Source organism: Leopardus geoffroyi, chromosome A3 (genome assembly GCF_018350155.1).
Source record: "Leopardus geoffroyi isolate Oge1 chromosome A3, O.geoffroyi_Oge1_pat1.0, whole genome shotgun sequence".
Lineage (NCBI taxonomy): Eukaryota > Metazoa > Chordata > Mammalia > Carnivora > Felidae > Leopardus > Leopardus geoffroyi.
The window spans coordinates 113,339,158-113,360,620 of record NC_059336.1 but is presented as its reverse complement, the minus strand read 5'-3'; the positions used below and the strand labels follow the sequence as shown (position 1 = coordinate 113,360,620).

Here is a 21,463-nt window from a genome sequence, read left to right as displayed (position 1 = left end):
TAAATCCTCTCCTTTGGCTGTGTCAGTGGAGACAGCCTGGTGATCTTTCACTCTGCCTGAAGTCACTGGTCTACTTCTGTCTAGTCTCATGGCTAGTCACATTCTGTACATGGGCGTAGATTTCAGAGTTTGTTTTAATGCTGACAATGTAATTGATGCCAGTGCTAATAACCATAGGACATATTTGAATGACCATGTGTGATAGACGTAAGCTTTAAACTTTACCTAACAATCTGAAGATAGTTCCATGTTCAGTAAGGCATTTTCAGTTGGAAGTGTAATAGTCTCTTACCCCAGCAAAATTAATGCTGAGATACAGACAGCATGGAAATTCCATGTTAATAGTCTGTGTAGGAATGTGACAGCGTACATTTGAGATTCAGAACACACTTCAGTTTCGCGTTTTGACTTACACATGCCAAACTGTGAATTTCTGTGGAATCTCGGACCCATGAAAGAAACCCAACTTAAATATAGTCTGGCTTTCAGCTGAGTTACTAGCAGCATAGTTTAGAAATGCCTCAATAAGTACAACCCAAATTGAATGCATATGTTTCTCTAGTTCCAGATACTCATGTTGTTCTTTTTTAGCGGTTTCCTGGAAAAAAGTCTGGGAATTCGTCTTCAGTTCCTGTCATCAAACTTTTTAGACAATTATTTGTTAATCAGTGACTTCTCTTGAAGCAAGAACTTTATGCACATTATTCCCTGTGCAGAGTTGCAAGCTGGCAGTGTTTAAAGGGCCAACATTGAGGCATAGGATAAAATAAGCCTATGGATAACCTTTTGGGTTTCACCAGATGGATATGGACCTTGGGCTTGACCCCTAGGCCAGTGGAACTTTATTGAACCTTGTTGCCCAGATAGAAGTAACTCAGGGCAGCAGATTGGGAAGAAAGAATGCAACTAAAAGCCCAGAGAAGGTCAGAGTTAAAAAGAGGTGACCAATGTAAGGTATTACCAGTAAGTAGAGACCAATCATAGAAGGTATCAGAGATTTTATAAAAGAAGTGAAGAATTTCACAGAGTGAAGTCACATTGAGAAATAGTCAAATAGAAAATGATTCATTGCTCTTCCTTGAAATATTTTTAAATTAGTGCCAATAACAAAAATGGGGGAGTATTGTTAAGAAAACATGAGTAATTCCTGCTTGGTTTCTTATTTTGATTCAGTGGTGGTTAGGCCAGCTAGTGCCAATTACATGGCGGATGGAATGGTGAAGAGTTAAGGATTAATTCAAAGAAGTGAATAAATCAGTGATACTGCCAGCATTTCCGTCACACAATGAGATGAGCAGGTAAAAGGAAGACCACCTGCATTCTGGATGCAGAGAAAGGGATGACTGTCTGGAGGAGAACTGTAGGGTTGATGGTTCGGCATGTTCTAGAAGTCACTAGGAAGGGCTTATAATCCATACCTTTCCCATGTGCCCATTAAGCTTGGCAGTTATTCGTGTTGGCTCCTGCCCCCCGTTAAATGGTGAGCTTCAAAATGGCAAGTGCCCCAGCCTGTTCAGCCTTCTCATAGAAAGCATTCAGTAAGTGAGGGGCACCTGCGTGGCTCAGTTGGTTAAGTGTCCGACTTCGGCTCAGGTCGTGATCTTGCGATTCATGGGTTCAAGCCCCGTGTCGGGCTCTGGGCTGACAGCTCAGAGCCTGGAGCCTGCTTTGGATTCTGTGTCTATCTCTCTCTCTCTCTCTGCCCCTCCCCCATTCTTGCTCTGTCTCTCTCAATCTCTTCCTCAAAGATAAATAAACATTAAATTTGTTTTTAAAAAAAGCATTCAGTAAGTGTTTTTAATTGAATTAGAGATGGACTTCTAGAAAGATGTATCAAGGGCCTCTTTACCAAGAGGTAAAGGAGGGTTTAGGAGACTCCAGGAAGGTAGGGCAAAAGCCTTACTAGGGTTCCTGCCTGCAAGGTGCCAAGAACCTGTGATAGTTTTCATGGCCCCAGTTAACTAAGAATTCCTCAACCAATCATGGTTTAATTAGAGAATGAACATCACTGAAATTTTGTGGTGGGCAAATATTCGTAATACACTATGAATGTGCTGTAGTAGGAGTTAGGGACTCCATTCAACTATGCAGTTCTCTTCAAGCGGCAATCGTTGTAATAAGAGACACAGCTGAGTAAAACAACGATTAAAACAAGTGCAAATAGGTAGTTGCCTGTGTCGGTACCAGTGTGATTAGGTGAACCATTCTCCAGGATTGCTGATGTGGTCAGTGTGAGCACTGCTATCCAAAATAATTAGGACTAGTTTGATGAACATTTCACTTTCATGTACTATCTGTGTTTAGGAGTGAATCATGACCCTGGCCATGAGGAGCATAATCATTCTTCATTCAGGACAAGCAGAGTATAAGATGGCCGACACAAGTTTACAGCATTATTTGTTCATGAATCTTAATAATCATAGCTAGTGGGGCACCTAGGTGACTCATCTGGTTAAGTGTCCGACTCTTGATTTCAGCTAAGGTCATGATCTTGTAATTCATGAGATGGAGCCCCACATCAGGGATTCTCTCTCTTTTACTCTCTGTCCCTCCCCTGCTCATGCTTGCTCTCTCTCTCTCTCTCTCTCTCTCTCAAAATAAATAAATAAACATTATAAAAAAATAATCATAGCTACCACTTTTTGGCCCTTAGCTGTATGTTAGGCTCTGCACTAGGCATTTGATCCTCATTCCCTAATTGCATCATCACAAAGCTGTGCAGGTAATGAACACTTCCCTGGTCTGAAAGGTCTTCTTTTTCTTGTATTTTATTTCTTTTATCCATTTTCAACCAAATATAGATTGGAGTCTATTTCATTTATATATTCGGCAGACATATGTAAAGTGCCACTTGGAGCCAAACACTGTCAATAAGATGTGTCCATCTGTGCCCTCAAGTTCACATCGGGGCGCCTGGGTGGCTCAGTTGGTTAAGCATCCAGCTTGGCTTGGATCATGATCAGGTTCTCTGCTGTCAGCGTGGAGCCCACTTGGGATCCTCTGTCTCTCCTTCTCTCTGTCCCTCCCCCACTCACACGTGCGCATTCTCTCTCAAAAATAAAAACTTAAAAAAAAAGTTCACGTCGTAGGAGAGGATGGGGTGGAGGTGCAATGCTTGGTGTTAGAACAGATTTGTGTGCATAGAAATGGAGGAGGGCGAGGGGAACACAGCATGCTCGCTGATAAAGACTATTTCTCAGAGAAATTTTTTGTTAGAATGTTTGTAAGCCTCCAACAGGTCTTAAAATTAAATGGGGGCAGGGGGAGAATTGTGTAGATTAAAAATGGTTGAACATTGGCTTATTCATATGATTTGACCTAAATAGTTTCTCTCTTAAAACAATCCAATTTGTGGTCTGGTATATATACAGACAGGATAGTTGTGCCACAAAATAAGTGTCTGACCCTTTTGTGATGGATTTGCTTACTGTATGTCTGCTATCATATGAAACCAAAGGAAAAATTTTTTTCACGTATTTGGAACTCTTTTCAATTCCAGATATTAATGAATGTGAACAGCCTGGACTCTGTGATCCTCATGGAGAGTGTCTAAACACAGATGGTTCTTTTCACTGTGTCTGCGAACAGGGTTTCTCAATTTCAGCAGATGGCCGTACATGTGAAGGTAAGATAAACCATAAGGGGTCATGTAATTAATTCATGTTAAAGCAGAGAGGAGATTGCTTTCTATTTAAGCAGGCAAAGACTGAAGGACACCAAGAGATACTCATAATTGAAGGCCTCAAAGTATGTATGCATAAAGGTGACTCCTGTCTGCAGTCATGGCTCGGGGATTGCTAGGGTTCACAAGTAGGATAACCTAAGGTCATGCTGGTGAAAATACTCACAGATGATTCCTTTCTGGTACTGAATTAATTGGTTGAAATGTGCAGGACATGATGATTTTAGGTACACCTGGAGGAGACATCGAGCAACCTCCCTGATGGAAATCCGTCCTCTGCCAGTTTTGATTAGGGGTCATATCGATCATCCTCATCGTTGTAAACATGTCTTGCATGATTTTTCTACCACTGTTAACAGAGATTTTCCAGGTATTTCTCTAACATCCTTAGCTCTCAGGCAATTTTCTTTCCCATGGGTATTTATTATCGCCTTTAAAGTTAGTTGCAGTATAAGACATTGAGATAACCATGTTGGCTCCCTGTTTGCCACCTCTGTGTGTTTGCAGGGATCCAGCACTGTTCTTATTCATAAGATGTGTGTTCCTCATGATTTATTATAGTTTGATACATTGAGGAATAATTCATCTGAACCTTTTTCAAAGTAAACACAGGAGATTCCCATAATCGTAATTTCAGTCTGTCTCTTTGAGCATCTAGGTAATCAAAACCCAGCTGAAGTTTTAAAGAAGTAAATTACAAAGGTTCTGTGCTGGGCTCATGATAGTACCGAAATTCTTTGCCCTAAAAAAAAAAACAGCGCAACAGGAAGTGCCTGCTCTCCTTGCTGGTACCACAGTGGAGTCATGCCGAAGAACAGCGACCAGGGTCATCTGAAACTAATTATTATATTGGGAAGAATAAACTGATCTTATAAAAAGCAGGAGATTGTTGAAATTGCTCTCCTGCTGAGTAGACAAAACACTGATGCCAGATTTGGCTTCAAGCAAAAGAGAGATAGTGCGGGGTGCGGTTTGAGCGAGCAGATTTTGAGGGGTTTGGAAGCCATCAAAAGTTGGGAAATGGAGAAAAACATCATTAAAGGTGGCCATGAGAGGTTTGCAAGGAAATCCATGCTAGAGTGATTTGAGCTTTACATTAATTTTATATTTCGACCTTAGGACGAGAGTTCTTAAGAAATATACCACATGAACACATAATTGTTCTGCAGAGACCGCAGCGTTCCCTGGCCTAGGGTCCAGGGTGCTAGCCCATCTGAGTCACTGATGACACCCGACGCATGTTTTCCTGCATTCCAGAAAGGTGCAGGCTTGATGCTTCCGATGCTACCCTCGCTGAACAGTGTCCAAGTTATAACCGCTGATGATTGTGCCCTGCAAAAACTACATTCAGAGAACAGCGCAGGTCACTTCACATGCTCGCTAGTCAAAGTTATTGTTCCAGAAGAATATACCAAAGCAAATACGTTCACATCCACTCTGTCTTTTGTAGTTGGTGATTTCCTTTTAATTCTGTGTCTTTTTAAATACTGATTTCTGCAACTCAAGAGTTATATAATCACTCTAATGTGCTTGCAGTTCTAATTTTGTTAGGCATTTACTTGGCAAAGACTTGAATTGTAAAATGTGTTTTTAGAAAACCTCTAGTACTTTGTAAATTACTATACTTTAGTATACTTTCTTTGACCCTTGGTCCATATTTTTTTACTCCAGAAGCTGGACAATTTTATAAGTAATAAAAGGTAATTTAGAATACGGTGCTGATATATGGCAGTGTAACTAAAAATCTACCTAATTAGTAGGCATGTTATTCTCTTTCTAGAAGAAGCTTTGCAAGGCTTTCATTTTTTATGGGCTTACTCCACTACATTAAACTAGTCCAGATTTTCTTTTGTTGGACTTCGCCTGAAACTTGTGGCAGTGGCAGTCTGTCCTGATTCTACCCCTGGCTGTGGTGTAGGGTGAAGCCAGCCCATGTGATCAAGGGTTTAGCTGTGGAACTGATGTACATAGGACTTGAGTGAACAGTGAGAAGTGGCTGGTTCTCTTCATGCCCATCCACCAACTCATTTCTGAGCTTCTGGTTTAAGCAGCTGAAGCCTTGGGGACACAGGGCTGGCATCCCCTGTTCTGAACTGGGCTAACTGAACCCTGCGAACTGAGGGAAGGAGGGCCCTTCCCCAATTTCCTGTGGCTTAGGAGAGATGTTGGCGTCTGGTCACGGTTACTGAACCACAGTGAAGAGGCATAGTCTGTCAGCATAAACTGTCTCAAGATATCAATTAGCATGGCTGATAGTATAGAAATAAAAACAGCATCACTGGATCCTTCCATTCCCTTGTGTACGTGGTGTTCTGGGAACACGTACCTGATAGAGGAAGGAGGAACACCTTGATTCTCCTACATGGCATGAAGAACAACAGTGTTTTTTGAAATTCAACTGGAGTGGAGTGGGAAGTATGTGGTGAGCTGTTAATTCATGTAGTCATTTGCTCAGAGTTAGAGAGCCTGTCTTGTGCCAGGCACTGTTACTTTTCCCACTGTAACTGTTCTGAGGGCAAAACACATAGTTCTTGTCCACTTGGAGCCTAGGTTCCAGGAGGAGAATCTGGGATAAGTAAGTAAATAATACATACCAGAAAATTATGTTTTTGTCTTTAAACAATATAGCATAGTTAGGCTTTGTGGATATAAATAAGTACAGGTTGCCACATGCTGTAAATATCATAAGGGTCGTTTTTCTCCTTTCCCGTGCATGGATGTCAGAGAAGTTGAGACTTCCTCCTCTTTCCTTTGCTTTCTTCTTGGAACTGTGGTTCATCTCCTCCTGCCACCACCTTTACATCCTCTGGCCCGAGTGTTTATCTTGTGTAGGAAAGCAAAGAAAACTTTTTACCTCTTTCACTGAGTTCACTGTTCTGTATCCCAATTTATCCTATTCATGTTTTTTTTTTTTTTAAATCACAATTCTTTTGCTCCTTTAGTTTTTTTTCCTTTTGTTGTTGTCGTTGTAGAGTTTTAACTCATGAAAAATATTTCCCATCCCATTTATAAACTGACCCAGAGTTTGGTTTCATTATTGTCACCAGAATGTATGTGAGTGGGCAAATTGGGACCCTCAGGACGGTCAGATTCCTAAGTGTCACACACCTGTCCCCTGACCCCTGTGGAGAAACGTCCCTTGGCTTCTTTGCATCACAGCATTCAAGGCTCTCTTTCCACGCTGCTCTTGGCCAGGGGCCACAGTGCTGTCCCCATTGGGCTTCCAGGTTGAATGAGAGTTTATACAACAAGTAGAGTTGGGGACATCAGACATGTCTAGACCTCACTGTGCTTTCCAGCCTGTTCACACCTTAGAATGGTCACACTGGCCTAGCGGGGACCTTGAAGGATCCCAGCAATACAGCACCAGTGGCTTGCAGAACCTGGTTGGTCATGGCTAATTAGGCCTCCAAACCACAACCAAAATCACTCCCTGTCTTTTAGAAGGTATCCCCATTCTTTCATTCATTCATTCATTCATTAGACAAATATTCAGTGAATACTACATGCCAGCCACTGTTCTGGGTACTGGGGCCACATCGGTGAACAACAAAAATTCCTACTTGCTTGCAGGCAGTTAACTAATAAGTAAACTACATAATAGGCTAGAAGGAGATAAACCCTGTGAGAAAACCAAGTAGAACAGGGTATGAGAGATCTGAGGCCTGGAGCAAGGAATGGAAAGCTGGAACCATACTAACTGGGGAGGTCTGACTTGACCGTTTTGCCTTAGAGAAATAATAAAATATTGTGTCTGGGTAACAAATGAAACCATATTAAGTGCCTTTTTCACACTGCCCATCTACCTGCTAATAATAGCCTATCAGCAAATAAAAGGGCATGGGATTGTCTGCTGAGGGCCTTTATTCTATTGCCAACATCAATTCTGTTGTGTAGACTGGGGAGTAGAAATCAGCGAACATCACCAAGAGCAAACCCTAATGTAAACTGTGGACTTGGATTGATAATGATGTGCCATTGTGTGTTCATCAACCATAACAAATGTTCAGGGATGTTGATAGTGAGGGTACCTGGGTGAGAGGACAGGGGGTGGAGGGGGTAAGGGGGAATATGGGAACTTTCTGTGCAATTTTATTGTGTATCTAAAGCTGCTCTTGAAAATAACCTCTGGGGGCGCCTGGGTGTCTCAGTCGGTTGTGTCCAACTTTGGCTCAGGTCATGATCTCGCAGTTTGCGAGTTCGAGACCCGCGTCGGGCTTTGTGCTGGCAGCTCAGAGCCTGGAGCCTGCTTCACATTCTGTGTCTCCCTCTCTCTGCCCCTCCCCCACTCATCCTCTGTCTCTCTCTCTCTCTCTCTCTCTCTCTCTCTCTGTCAAAAATTAAATAAACATTAACAAATATTTAAGCGAAAATAACCTCTGATCTTGAAAGTCAGGCCATTTCTAGAATGACCTGTTTTTCATCAGAAAGGAAAAAATCAAAACCCTTAATATGAATTCTGTATTCTCCCATATTTTCCTCCCCCGGATAGTTATTGCTTTTCAAAATAATACCTCAGACAGAATATGTAATCAGAAGCTTCTCTCCCACTTTCAAAATAATTCTAAAACTGATCCAAATTCGAGAACTCTAAGGATTGGAAAGGGACTTCTTTTTTTTTTTTTTTTTAATTTTTTTTTAAAAATTTTTTTTTCAACGTTTTATTTTATTTTTGGGACAGAGAGAGACAGAGCATGAACGGGGGAGGGGCAGAGAGAGAGGGAGACACAGAATCGGAAACAGGCTCCAGGCTCTGAGCCATCAGCCCAGAGCCCGACGCGGGGCTCGAACTCACGGACCGCGAGATCGTGACCCGGCTGAAGTCGGACGCTTAACCGACTGCGCCACCCAGGCGCCCCTGGAAAGGGACTTCTTAAAACATGGAGCCTGAGCTCTGAATCCCAGAGTATTCAAAGAATCCAGTCCTGTTGTTCAGCAGCTCTAGAGATTCTAATCCTGTAAGTTTTTAGAGTATCTTCTACAAACCACTTCTTGCTAATTCACTCATTTGAAAGGAAGACGTAACCAAAGGCAAGTGGTGGGGTTGGCTAGCTTTTTACTGAGACTGGTGGTATCAGAAAAACTAAAAGAAAAACTGCTTCAGTTGGAAGAGCATGTTTCTCTTGATCTTGTCGTCATGAGTTTGAGTCCCACGCGGGGTATAGAAATTACTAAAAAAAAATTTTTTTAAAAGTGAGAAAGAAAGCCTGAAAGAAGTTAGGTTCAAATTTTAGGCTAATTTTATGTTCATTGGAGCCAGAAAATATGGTAAAGCCTTGCCAAATCAAAGCAATAAAAAGTAATCAGGAGCAAGCATGGTTTTGTTTGTAGACTTTTAGGTACATTTTCTATGAACAGTATAGAAGGAAAGTATAAAATCATTGTTGACAGTATGCCACGCAATTGGTGAGTTTGTGGTGTGGAGATAGAACTTTGTATCTGTCACCAAGGAGAAACTATATTTTTTAAATGATTTAGCCAAGTAAGACATTGAAGTGCCCTATCACAATAATATATTACATCTGGCCACTTGGCCCAAAGATTTTTAGGGTTGTTGGGGGTTTTTTTTTTGTTTTGTTTTGTTTTTTGTTTTTTGTTTTTTTAGTAGCTTTATGGTCAGAAACTGAAAAATCTAATGAGAATACAACCTGAGTGTTTCTTTTCTAAACAAAGGGAATTTAGGTTAACAATACGATCCCTTTTCTCCCATATATAAAAAAAGGAAAGGGATCATACAACATTCCAGGTGAAGAAGGGAAGTGGCTTCCTGCTGTAAAGGCTCCTGTTCCTCACGCTCACTCCTCCTGTGAATGTACTTCTGCAGAAGTGAGTGAAAATGGATGTTTAAATCATTAGGGAGAGAGCTGAGGAAATTTTGCTGGAATAAGCTGCTTTTGGATCTGGAATACATATTTTCCATGCATTGCTTGATTGTCTTCCGTATATCAACATTTTTATAAAGAAATTCATAATAGTAGCACAGAAATTCAAGAGCTCTTCCTAAGCCTTTTATCACTGCTGACCTTTTAAAACCCCAGAGCTATGGAAAATCATCTGTGCATAGACAGAGAAGTAAACACTTTCCTTGCCGCCAAAAAAATCGACACGAAACTGCCAGAAAGTGAAGTCTGTAGATAGTCAGCTGCCCCTTCAACACCTTTTCCTGCCACCCAGCTCACATCCAGGGCGTCAGGCTTCCTGCATCTATTTCGGTGAGTCTTTTGATGTCGTCTGCAACCGGAGTTCTTTATAGGTCATGGAAGGTTGTTGTGAATGGTAGGTATTTCTAGACTTTAGGCTTGAATTGTAACACTTAATGTATTGATTCCAGAACCGGTTATTTGTCTAGGCATCCAGCTGATGGAATATTGTGTGGTTGTCTCGGAGTCCCAACATTAGTGGACTGGAGATTCTTCCTACAGTTGATTTCATGACTTTATTAAAACAATAGCAAAAATAATAATAGCTAGCGTTTACGGAATTGTTTTTGTGAGCCAGGCCCTGTGCTAAGTGCATAGTACCAATTTGCTCATTTAATCTGCATGACAAACCCATGGGTAGGATTAGTATTAATCAGAATGCTTTTGGTTGCAGTGAACAGCTTAAGACAAAGGGACTTACCGTACTAAGAAGTGTAGAGATGGTCACCTCCTCTCTATTAGAGGTCTTTATTCAAATGTATCTTTCTCAAGGAAACCTTTTCTGATCGCCGTTTCTCACATTCACCTCCAGAACTTCCCGTCCCCCTTTTGCTTTTTTTAAACCACCTTACTCTAATTTCTCTTATTTATTTATTGTCAGACCCCACTCCTAGACTCTAAGACTGATGGGACTTCGCAGTGGGTCTTGTTCACACCCGTATGGCATTGAGAATGATCAGAGCATGGTAAATGGTGACTAAGTGAAAGGCTGGAGTCTGTAACTCCTCCTGGAATGTCAGGAAATAGATACAATAAGATTACTCCAGATCGAGTGTATTGTGTGTTTTTGTGAAATCTTTCCTAGTTTTTCAAGTCTTAATTCTCTAAAGCACACCCTGCATAATTATTGGGTACAGCAGTGGTTAAGCAGTTAGGCTGTGGGTTCTGAGTATGTGGGCTTGGACTCTTACTCTGCTTCCAAGCTGTGCGAACTTGAGTAAGTTACCACAGCTCCTGTGCTTTGGTTTCCCGTGTGCATAGTGAAAACGATGCTACTACCTACATGGAGCCATTGAAAGAATTAAATACGTTGTTGTGTGCTGGTAAGCATCTACCTAGAATGCAGTCGGGTCCCATAGAACGTGCTCCGTGAATGTGAATTAGTCTTAGTATTTTAGCACTTTTTACATTGGTACCCTCGTTACTTGGCCATCTGTTGCCATTTTTTTTAAATATGTGGACATCTAAAGCATTTAACGTCTATTTGTTTTTAAGTGATCAGTGCTCACAAAATATACAATACACAGATTACCTAAGTATTTGTGATTTAAATTGATAGTTCTGAGTCATCAGGTCTGGGTCTAAAGAAGGTACTATGTTATATTTTATGTGCTTTTAACCCCCAAATGTATTTATTATAACTTATTATTAATTATGTAAATTAATACATAAGCCATATGAAGCATAGCAGGGTAACTCATTTATACATAGTTTGCTTTAATTCTTCACCCTTTGTTTTCCCTAGGAGTGCCACATGACTGACTTTCTCCAGGCACCCCCTAAGTATTTCGAGTTTCAAAATGTTTCATGAGTCAGTTGCCAATAAACCGATGGCTAATGCTGATGCCTATTTGCATTTAAATATTGGAGTTGTTATTTCTAGAGATACGCTGTCTATTTTCTGTGGTTTCATAACTGATCTTTCTTGGCCTCCTATTTGAATATAGAAAGAGAAAAATTAGAATAGTGAAAAAAAATGAGAATTTTTTTGGCTGATCTTATGTTGCTTTTGGGGCCTACGTGTCAAAAAGATGAATCTGGGGTTTGATATGTTTGGCCTGTGCTTAGGGCTTTCTCCCAGCTCTGCTGGCAATACGTCTTAGCCTAAGAAAGGCTATATGAAAAGAGAAAATGTACACCATGACTCTGAAGTTAGAAGATGTTTATTTGTTAGAAAGTCTTGGTTGTAAAAATGTACAACTATTAAATTAACGCAAAGACAGTCCACTGGTTATAAATAAATATGTGCAAAGTAATAGTGCATTTAAAAAACTTTAGTGTAGAAACACAAAATGCATTTCACACGTTAGTGTCTGTAAGTAATTGGGTTAGAAATATGTGGTTTGAGTTCAGACTCTTTCCTGTATCTAAAGAAACTTTTCTGAATGGCATGGAATGTATTCACCATGGAGAATTCATTCAAATACTTCACTTTTTGTGATAGTCTGTTATATAATAGTAAATTAGGCTCATTCTTTATCTTCAGGGGCAGAGAAGTTTTTTTGTTTATTTTTTCAAGCTTTCTTCTCATTTCTTTCCTTGAAAGTCTTAGAGATATTTCTTTTCTGTAGCAAATTTAAGTCCTTCTCATTCACTTTTCCCGATTTTCTGTACCATGTCAGTACATATAGTGGAGGAACTAGGAAGAAATGGCTTTTTAAATTCAGAAATACACCGTGATACTCTTTTTCTTAAAAGAAGCGTAGTTGGCTTGTGTGTTCAGGTTTCGCTTTTGTCAAAAAGACTGGTTTATGTCTCATTAAAAATGTACCGTTTTTCAACTTGATTTAGAATTTTTCCTTTAAGTATCACAGACACTTAGTTTTGGATTTTAACCCATAATAATGAGATTGTTACTGTAATCGAACCAACATCTGGCTCATGCAGTGGCTTCCCCACCCATTGCCTCTGCCTCACCCGGGCTCTCCCTCTGTGAGTGGGAAGATGTGTGCCCAGTGCAAACTGCAGGCTTTCGAAGCTGTTTAATGACAAATGTCCTCTCCAGGACCTGAACCTCGTGAGTTTCCTCAGTCACTGAGACATAGCGCACTTGCCCCATTCTGTCGGTCTTTCCCTCCTTGAGCAGGGAAATTTGAAATATAAAAGCTGAAAGACTCTTCTTGAATTTTGTTTTAAAGCAGTTAATCTAAAATGATTTGGTTCATGGGGCACCTGGGTGGCTCAGTCGGTTAAGTGTCTAACTTCTGCTCAGGTCGTGATCTCACGGTTCTTCAGTTTGATCCCCCTCCCCCCCCCCATCGAGCTCTCTGCTGTCAGCGCAGAGCCGGGATCAGATCATCTGTCCCCCCCCTCTCTCTCAAAATGAATAAATAAACTTAAAAAAGAAAAAAGGTTTCTGGTGCCTGGGTGACTCAGTCGGTTAAGTGTCTGACTCTTAATTTCGGCTCAGGTCATGGGTGATCTCACAGTTCGTCGGGCTCTGCCCTGGCATTGTGGAGCCTGTTTGGGATTCTCTCCCTTTATCCCTGCCTCTCACTCTCTTGCTCTCTCCTGATGTAGCTTCTTCCTAATTTTTACCCCATTCCCTTCCCCATTACCCACTTAGAGCAGTAACCACTGTTTTGTCTTCATTACTGTGGCTTTGTTTTACCTGGTTTTGAACAGTTTATCAGTGGAATCATATAGGAGTTATTCATTTGTGTCTGACTAATTACCTTCAGCATTCTGTTCGTATGCTTCGCCTATGTTATATGTAGCAATATATCAGTTACCTTCATTGCTATATAGTATTTTGTTGTGTAAATATACTGTATATATTTTGTTGATGGGCACTTGGTTTGTTGCAGTTTGGGACTATTATGAATAAAGCTTTTATAAATATTCTTGAACATGCTTTTAGTGGATATAGTCACTAATTTCTTGTGGAATATTACTCAGGAGTATAATCTCTAGGTCCTAAAATACGTGTATGTCTCCCTTTCATAGATACAGCCAGTTTTTGGAGTACCAGTTTCCGCTGCCCTGACTTCTAATACATGTTTTAGTCCTACATCCTTGTCAGTCATTGGTATTGTCAGTTCTTTTAAAGGTTAGCCATACTTAGTAATGTATTCTCCTACCCTGTCAATTTGCATTTCTTTTGTGAGGGTTGATGTTCAACTTTTCTACCGTGTTGGCTTTTTGAGCATTATTTCAGCTCTCTAATTCTGCATAGCAGACCTCTTCAAAATGAGGTACTCCATACAACAACTGTGTTAATGGTAAGTTGAAATGAACTGAAGTTCTTAATTTTAATGAAGGCCAGTGTTTTAATTATTTCATTTGAGATCAGTACATTCTGTGTCCATGATCTTTGCAAACCCTAAAGTCATTATGATACTCTTTCATATTGTCTTCTAAAAGCTTTATTGTTTTATATTTCAAATTTGGAATCTGTAATAGCACTAAAACTGTTTTTTTTGTGTATGGTGTGAAATAGAGGTCAAGATTTAATTATTTCCTAAATGGATTCTGATTGGATCATCACCCTTTATTGAGAAGAGTACCCTTTTCCCGCTGATTTGCACTGGGAACTTTGTCACGAACCACGTGTAAATATACAGGACTCTTTTTCTTCTTCATTCCATCCCTAGATTGGTTTATCCTTGTACCAGTAGCATATTGTCGTAATTATAGTAGCTTCATAATGGACACTAATGTATGTACTGTAAATTCTAAGTTGTGCGGTTTTGTTCTTAATCAAAATTGTCAGACTTTTTCATGGCCTTTTGCATTTCTATATAAGTTTTATAATCAGCTTATCACTTTTCACCAAAAAAAAAAAAAATCTGCTGAGATTTTGATTGGAATTGCATTGAATCAATAGATCAATTTTGGAAGATTTGATATTTTACAGTATTGACTCTTTTAATACATAAACATGACATATCCTTCTATTTAGGTTTTCTTTCATTTGTTTTGGTGTTTTGTGGTAGTCTTTTGTGTAGTATTGGACAGAGGTGTTGCTGTTGCTAGGTTTTCAGTATTTTTATATTGTTGTGAAGGGTATTTACAATGTATTTTACCTTGAGGTGCCTGGGAGGCTCAGTCAGTTCTTGATTTCAGCTCAGATCATCGTCTCAAGGTTCGTGAGTTCGAGTTCCACATTGGGCTCTGTGCTGACAGTGTGGAGCCTGCTTGGGATTCTCTCTCCTTCTCTCTGCCCCTCTCCCCCACCCCCTCAAAATAAATACATAAACTTTAAAAGGTGTATTATACCTTTATAACAATTTGATTTTTGTGCATTGACCTTGGACCTATGAGCTTGCTAAATTTACTTGTTATTTTTATTAGTTTATCTTCAGATTCCTTTGGCTTTTGTACGTAACAGCTATGTTGTCTACTGATAATGTAGTGCTAGTTTTATTTATTTTCTTTCAGTAATTATGCCTTTTTTAATTATACTGTCTAGGACCTTCACTACAATGAAAGTGATGATAGCTAGCTTACTTGTCTCCTTCCTCATCTCAGCAGAAAAAGCACTGAATATTTCTTTAACTTTGATGTTTGCCATAGGTTTTTTTAATATGTGCTCTCTGGAAATTCCCTTTTAGTTATGGTTTGATGAGAGTCTTTATTATGAATGGTTTTGAATTATCAGAGATGCTTTTCCTGCATCTATTGAAGTAATTGTATTCTTTTTTTTTTAATTGTATTTTCTCCTTTTTTCTATTAATGTGAATTACATGGACTGGTTGTTTTTATTTTTGTTTTTGTTTTTGCTTATTTGTTTTAAACAAGATAAAAGCTTATTTTTCTCTGTAACAGTTCAAGCGTAAGTAATCTCGGGCTGAGGATTCAGACCTACCATGCTGGAACCCAGGCAACATCTATCTTGTTCTGCTATCTTTGACATGTGATTGTAAATCATAGTTGAAGATGGTATTTCCACTGCCTACCATCACATACACATTGAAGCCATATTGATTTTCCTTTTTAGGGAAAAAGCCTTTTGTGTTCTTATAATAGATCCAACAGTCATGATATAGTATCCTTCTTATACAGTATATCCCTAGAGCCAAATTGCTAACATTTTGTTGAGAATATGTGCATCATTAGAGAGATTGACCTCGAATGTACTTCTGATGTTCTCTGAAGTTATAGAATCAAGGTGGTTATGGTTTCATAAAATAAGTTCCAAAGTGCCTCCTCTGGGTTTTTTTTGGAAAAGTTATGTACACGATTGATGTGAGTTCTTTCTCAGATTCCTTGACAAATTCATAAGGAAAGTCATTAGGGCCTGGAAGTTTTTGATTATCTTTTGTGTGCGTGGGGGGGGGGGGGGCAGGGTGGTATTATGAAAGTCTTAAAATTACAGTTAAGAATTCTTTAAAAGATAAAGTAACATTCGGTTTTTTGACTTTTCATGAGAATTTTGGTTAACTTTGTTTTTTAAGGAATTTATCCATTTTAGGTAAAATTTCCAATTCATTGTCACCAAGTAGTTCCTAATATCTTTTTTGTATCTCTTTTTAATGTCTGTAGAATGTGTTAGTGATGCCTTTCATTTTTTATTTACTGATTTGTGCTTTCTTTGTTTTGTTCTTTTTTTTGAGTATATTTATTTATTTCAAGATAGAAGAAAAGAGAAAGTGAGCAGCAGGGGAGGGGCAGAGAGAGGGAGAGACAGAATCTCATGCAGGCTCCACACTGCCAGTGCAGTCTCTAACTCACATACTGTGAGGTCTTGACCTCAGCCATGATCAAGAATCTGATGCTTAATGGACTGAGCCACCCAGGCGCTCCTGCTTTTTTCTTGGTCTTTCTACAGGCATTAGTCTTGGCAAAAAATAACTTGTGTTGATTTTTCTGTTTTCTCTTATGTTAATTTCTGCTTTTATGTTTATTCTTTCTTTGGGCTTCATTTGTCTTTATATCTTCTTGAGATAGATCCTTAGATCATTGGGTTTTCAACATTCTTTTCTGTAATATATATACATATATATATATATATATATATATATGTATATATATATATATATTCTAATATACATTTATGGCTATGTACTTCTTTCTAAGAATGACTTTGCATCCTCAACTTTTGATATATTTTTTGCTATTCAGACAAAAGTATTACAAATCCATTGTCATTTTTTTTTCTTCAGCCAGTGAATTATTTAGACATGTTTTGCTTAATAACCTGACATTTGGGGAATTTTTAATAATATACATTTTTTAATGTTTTCTTTCTTTTCTTTTCTTTTTTTTTTTTTTTTTTTTTTGAGAAAGTTCAAGTGAGGGAGGCACAGAGAGAGGGAGACAGAGGATCCAAAGCAGACTCTGTGGTGACAGCAGTGAGCCCAGTTGTAGGGCTGAAAGTCAGGAACCTTGAGATCATGACCTGAGCCCAAGGTGGACGCTCAACTGACTGAGCCACCTAGGCGCCACATTGTTTTTTATGTCTTAATACCTCTCTAGCCACAAAACATACTTTCAGTGATTTCAATCCTTGGAATTTGTTGTGGGGCAGAATATGGTCAGTTTTGGTAATATTCCTTGTGTACTTGAATACAATGTCTATTTTTCAGTTGGATCTATATATGTTAATTAGTGCTCAGTTTGTAAATTGTTTAAATCATGTGTATCCCTCCTGTGTTTTTGTCTGCTTATTACGTATTTTACTGAAGCGGTCTTTTATAATCTCCCATTATTATGGAGATTTATCTGTTTACAATTTTAGTTTCCCGGGTTTTGTTTTATATAGTATCTGACCATGGAATTAAATACAGAATTTTTTGTGTCTTCCTGGTGTATTGACCCTTGGTCCATGTTTGTCTCTGCCTGTGCATCTAGTCTTTGAATCTACTTTATCAGTATAGCTACATATGCCTCTTTCAATAAGATTTTGTATGGTTTGTCTTTCCCCAATTTTTCATGTTCTTATCTTGAAAGGGCCTTTTTCTTGTAAGCAGAATAGTTTTTTTTTTTTTTCTAAGCCAGATTGACCATTTTTGTCTTCTAATTGGAGAATTTAGTTTACATACATTTACCATAATTATTGGTATTGGAAGGTTCAAATCTATACCTTTCTCTTTGTCTTCTGTTTGTCTCATCTCTTTTTCCTTTGTTTTTGTTTTTGGCTGCCTTTTGGAGTATTTATTATTATATCAATCCCTTCCTCCCCTGCTTTTTTTATACATATTTTTTGGAGAATGTTTCCCTATGATTTTTAACTCAACAGTTGATGAAAGGAAAAGAAAATAAGTTTGGGATATGAAACATACTGGTCCAAGATCTATTTTCACATAATAAAAAGTAAAACTGTATACAATACTTAACTATATACCATAGAAAAGTCAGTCTCCAGTAGAAAACATTTACAGCTGGGAATTTACCATTTGTATTGAAGGAAGGGATTAAGTCTAAAGTGTTTTTACTTTTCATTCAACAGAATGTCTGAATTAATGTTCAGAAATTTGTACTTTTGGGCAGTCTCCAGAGTTTTTGAAAACTAAACAAATACAGCTTTGTGTGCAAGAAACAAAACTTGGCTAGATTAAAAAGCATTAAATTTTTTTTTGTTTGCTTGATTTCAATTGCAGTTGCAATTATTGAGATTTGCTGTGGCTTTTTTAACAAAATGTGCATATACTATTGTTAATAATTAGCAGCATTTTTCTCATGTAATTTTTATCATTTCAAGCAAAATACTTTATTGTAAAATAAGACATTCTTTTTTTTGTCAATTGGAAGACATGTTTAATGTTTTCAGTTTTATAATTCTTTTTAGAATAGTTATGAATATTCAATTTTTGTGTATATAGTTTTATTATACTCATTTGCTTTTCTGGTTAGAGTGCAATATATACTTGGGTATACACTCGTAAAAGAATTTTCCACTTTTGTTATCTTCAAATAGTTGTTTTCAATTATATAATTGTTCTGAATTTGAGAGTAATGTGCTCACTGTAGAAAATTTAGAAGATGCTAATAAGTATAAAGTTATTTATCTACCAACCAGTTAATATTTGGCCTATTTCTTTTTTAGAGTTTTTAGTGCTTAAGTATTAAAGTAAGATCTTCTACTTTTTATCTTTAGTTTTTAAAGTTTACTTATTTGAGAGAGAGCATGCATGCAAGGGGAAGAGGGAGAGAGAGAATCCCAAGCAGGCCCTGCGGAGCCTTACTTGAGGCTCTAACCCATGAATGGCTAGGTACGACCTGAGCCAAAATCAAGAGTCGGATGCTTAACCAACTGAGCCACCCTGGTGGCTGTCTTTACCTTTATGTTTTCACTTAGCATTACAGTATTTATATTTTTTGATAGTTATATCCCTTTGAAAATAAATTTGTGATGACCACATAATTTCATAACATGAGTATACCATATACTTGTAAAAGTATCTTCCTAATTTTGGAGATATAGACTATTTCCTTTGTTGTTGCTACTTAATGCTCTGTGACTACACATGTATATAAACATTTATTTTCGTCAATGATCATGTCCTTAGACTAGCTTGTAAGATACTTGATACAAGATCAAAGGATATTGGCAATCTTGTGTGTCTTAACAATACGTGGGACCACCTTGCTTTCCAGAAATGTTCTGCTGGCTTCTGTTTCCACCCCCATGCAGTGAGTCTTGGCTCTTGACACTCTCAAGAAACTCCTGTTCCTATTTTTCTGTTAATTTGATAAGGAGAAAATAATATCTCATTTTTTTAATGTTTATTTTTGAAACAGAGAGGATGTGTGCATGCATGAATGGAGGAGGGGCAGTGAGAAAGAGGGGGACAGAGAATCCGGATTTTCTACTTTTGGTATCTTCAAATAGTTGTTTTCAACTATATAATTGTTCTGATTTTGAGAGTAACGTGCTCACTGTAGAAAATGCTAATGAGTATAAAGTTATCTATCTATCTATCTATCTATCTATCTATCTATCAGCAGAGAGCCTGATGCAGGGCTTAAACCCACCAACTTTGAGATCATGACCTGAGTCGAAGTCAGACACTCAACTGATTGGGCCACCCAGGCGCCCCAGTAATATCTCATTATAATACACTTTCTCTTAGTGAGGTTACCTTCTTTTATATTTATCTTTTCTGTGAAATATTTTTTGCCTGTATGAGGTGGAGTTTGTGTTTTTCTTATGTGTATTAAGGATAATATTGATTTATCAATGCTTGATAGATAGTTCCCCAATTCTTTAGTGTGCCTTTTTAATTTTATGATGCTGTTATGTCCTTACCAGCTTTTTACTTTGCCATATTCTGTATTGTGATCATTCGTATCCTCCTGTTTTTCAGAGTATTTTATCTTTGTGGCGCTATTTTTATATTTAACTCCTTCATGCTCCTGGATATGAAAATGAACATTTTCTTACCATTCAGTTCTTTTATCTTCATCCTAGAACAGCTTTTCACGTTCGCCTCTGAAAATTTCAGATACAAGGTTCTACATTATAAATCTAACTTTTTAAACTTGGCGTAGCTTTAACGTGACTGTTGCTTTTGAAGGAATGGAAAATGGTTGTGTCACCAGCCTCTTTTCTAGCCCCGTGCCACTGCTTCATTGGTTCTTTGTCCCACTGTGAGTGGCTCAGCTTTCTTTGGGCTTTGTTGCTAATGTCATGTGCCATCTTTTTAGGGTCTTCCTAAGTGTCTAGTGAGGGGCAGGAGAAGGCTATGTGACTAGGCACATTTTTCAACACAAGGTTGGGTCACGAGCTTCCAAGAGACTCCAGCTGAGCTTTGAAGGGCTTGGAGGGCAGACAAAGGTTCCCTAGGTAAACAGTGTGGCCTAGGAGCTGCGGCGGGAGTGGGTCCTGGTGGAATAAATACCACAAGCTAAGATTTGGAGACATAAAATACTGAATAGGTTGAGGAACACTAAGTAAATTAGTTTCAGTTGAACATGTGAAAGAGAAAAGTGATGAATAAGATATAGCTAAGCAGGTAGGCACAGGCTGGATTGTGGAAGCCTTGCTTGCTTTTGTATTAAACAAGTAATATGTTGCATATTGCCATTGCACCCCTATTATGTGCCAGACTTGGTTCCATGCTATGGGCATGTGGTGGTGAGCAAGCCAGATATGGTCTCTAACTTCTAGGATGTGCATGTGCACGGGGCAAGCAGTAAATACACAAATAAGCTTTCCAGACGGCATGTAACCAGAAACCATTACGGCTGCTATAAAGGCAAGGAAAGAGTCGGTGACCAGGAGGAGGGGGGAAAGCTAATTTATTTCATCTAAAGGATCTCTTACGAAATGGCATTTTAGCTGAGCTCTAAAGAGTGATTTACCTGCTGGAAGAGTGGGGCGGGGATGCCAGGTGGTGGGCAGCGTGCCAGGTGGAGTTGTGGTGAAGGGAAGGACACTGAGGCAGGGAAGTAATGGATACATTCAGGGAAGTGGAAAAGACTGGTGTCAGGTGCTGAGAGGGAAGGAGGCACGGTGACTCATAGGCTGGAGAGTAAGGGGCAGAGTATACAAAGCCTCCCAGGAAACTTGGGTTTGGATATCATTCTAGGTGTAAAAGAAGCAGACTGGTTAATTTTAAGGACAGTGATGCACTAGATTTCATCATTTCAAAGGTGCGTATTTTTTTTTAACACTGTAATATTGGAATGCTTCTTATAGGTGTGATTTTTTTTTAATTTTGTTTTAAATGATTATTTATTTTTGAGAGAGACAGAGCACTACCTAATGAAGGCAGAGAGAGAGAGAGACACACACAGAATCTGAAGCAGGCTCCAGGCTCTGAGCTGTCAGCACAGAGCCTGGTGCGGGGCTCGAACTCACAAACCATGAGCTCATGACCTGAGCCAAAGTCAGATGCTTACTCGACTAAGCCACCCAGGCACCCCTAGGTGTGTGATTTTTTTTTTAAGGCAGTGCAACATAGTTTGACGAATTCTT

General features: G+C 38.8%; 1 protein-coding gene across 15 annotated transcripts in view; it reads left to right on the top strand.

Moving 5' to 3' along the window:
- LTBP1 (latent transforming growth factor beta binding protein 1) overlaps window positions 1-21,463 on the top strand; it is a 402,947-nt gene that overhangs the window by 322,206 nt on the left and 59,278 nt on the right. For all 15 annotated transcript variants that reach the window (XM_045447182.1, XM_045447179.1, XM_045447178.1 and 12 more), the window contains one exon: window positions 3,500-3,625. In XM_045447182.1, coding sequence (XP_045303138.1) covers window positions 3,500-3,625 — 126 coding nt within the window. The remainder of the gene's footprint in view (window positions 1-3,499; window positions 3,626-21,463) is intronic.